Source organism: Geospiza fortis, unplaced genomic scaffold (assembly GCF_000277835.1).
Source record: "Geospiza fortis unplaced genomic scaffold, GeoFor_1.0 scaffold394, whole genome shotgun sequence".
Lineage (NCBI taxonomy): Eukaryota > Metazoa > Chordata > Aves > Passeriformes > Thraupidae > Geospiza > Geospiza fortis.
In genome coordinates this window covers 571632-573469 of record NW_005054509.1, presented here as the reverse complement: position 1 = coordinate 573469, position 1838 = coordinate 571632, and the positions used below count along the sequence as shown (strand labels likewise).

Genomic DNA, 1838 nt, shown 5'->3' with positions numbered 1-1838 from the left:
AAGGGAGCACTTTGGGGCTGGAGCGTGTCTGGCTTCCCCAGGCTTCTGAGAGGCCACACAGTGATGGCGGATGACGAGGCTCTAATTAATATTTCATTCTCAGAGTGAGTTATCCCTTGGGGAAAGTTAAAGGTTTGCACATTTTGAGGCAAAGTACTGAGGCTGGTGATCTTGAATAAGGAAAGTATGTTGAAAGGAGCTGCTGCAGTCTTTAACCCTGGGTAAGGGACACGTAAACCACACAGCATTAGTGTACAGTTTTAATTGTATAACTTGTCCTATGTCCTATTTTAAGGTCTGCTCCCATAAATTCATACATAAGTGCTTCTAGAAAACCTTCACCCCCTCTTCCTTTTCTGTCTCCTCAGGATTCAGACATACTGATGTTCCACATTGTGTGGAAGGTTTGTTCTCCAAACCAACCCACTAAATATGTATTATAGCAGCAAATGAAGTGGCTGTGGGCTGGAACTGCTGAGTTCAGCAAAGAAAGGGAAAAGAATGGCCAGTGGAGGGAAGTTTCTACTGCACAGCCACATGCTACCCACAGACAGCAGGAGGGCACGGTCGTTGTGAAGGGACAGTGGGTTTTGAGAGACCACGAAGCAAAAGAGCTGTGGCCATAGCAGGGGTCTGGCCCACGGTGCCCACTGCCCAGCCAATGGTGAGCAATGAGTGTGAGCTCTTCTTCAGCCCAAAGATAACCCAGAGTGCCCTGGTGTCCCCAAGAAAAAGGGTTTCCCTTGGGCTGCTAAACAGAGCTCATAAATGAAGAAGTAGGGTAAACGCAAAGACTTTCAAGACATGTCACCTAATTGACTCCTAAGTGATTATTTGCTGATTATTTGATTGAGTTGAAGTTGAGAGGAAGACACGTGGTCACACAATCCGCAAACACCTGCAGTGTGTGATGGGAGGAGTGAGCCAGGAGCACGCTCAGTGAACCAGGGAGTGAGCCAGGAGGTGGACAGCCCCAGGCTGGTCCGTGCCTCTCCCCGAGGAGGAGTGCACCGTGGAACTCAATGTTTAGCAAATGCAGTGAGTTGGGGCACAGAAGTATGTGGAGTTTGACAGGAGAATGACCTGAAAATGAATCTCAAAGTGTGTCTTCCCTGCAGGCTGGAAACAGAAGAAAATCTAGTTTATTATAATTATTATGCTTTCAAGAGGAGAAGCAGGCTTTCTCTTGTGATATGCAGAGAAAAACTTCCAAACAGTTTACACAAATGCCGTGAGTCCTGTGGGGCGGGCGCTGAGGTCCGTGCAGATGGAATGGAAAGAACGGTGCCTGCAGCGCGGGATGGCATCGGGCTCCTGCTGGAAGCAGCCCAGAGCCCGGGCAGAGCCTGCCCCGGCCGGGGGAGGGATGAATGTGAGGTCTGTGAGACTAAGGTGTGCTTGTGCCAAATGTCAGGGTTGGAGTGATTCTTGTCAGTATAAAGACAGAAACAGGAATGTTGCCAGTAGCGGTTTTTACCAGGAGCGGCCAACAGCCTCTCTGCACGTGTGCACAGAAAACACCTCCGTGGCCGGGCCATCCTTTGTACATCGAGCAGCGCGTTTGTGAATTCACAGGTGCCGCTCACTGCAGAGGTAATAATACCAAAGGTGAGCCGATTGCCCCACACCGGCACTCAGGACCTTGTGGCAGCCCCGGGCTCCTGCCCAGGGAGGCTGGCACAGCGGCTGTCCCCGCTTGTCCCTGAATGGGAGCTCTGCGCTGGTTTTCCGGGCGCGGCTCCTCCCGGCCGGGCTCTGCGGGGGCTCTGCGGGGCTGGGGCAGAGCCGGCGGCGCTCGCTGGGTGCGAGCCCTGGCTGGGTGGGAGCCCTGGCTGGGT

At 52.7% G+C, this 1838-nt stretch overlaps 1 protein-coding gene across 1 annotated transcript in view; it reads right to left on the bottom strand.

Annotated features, from left to right (window-relative positions):
* Positions 1-211: 211 nt before the first annotated feature.
* Positions 212-1838, bottom strand: part of PHF2 (PHD finger protein 2) — a 34460-nt gene continuing 32833 nt past the window's right edge. Inside the window, 1 exon segment of the mRNA XM_031063514.1 lies at positions 212-217. Within this exon segment, the coding sequence (XP_030919374.1) occupies positions 212-217 (6 nt within the window).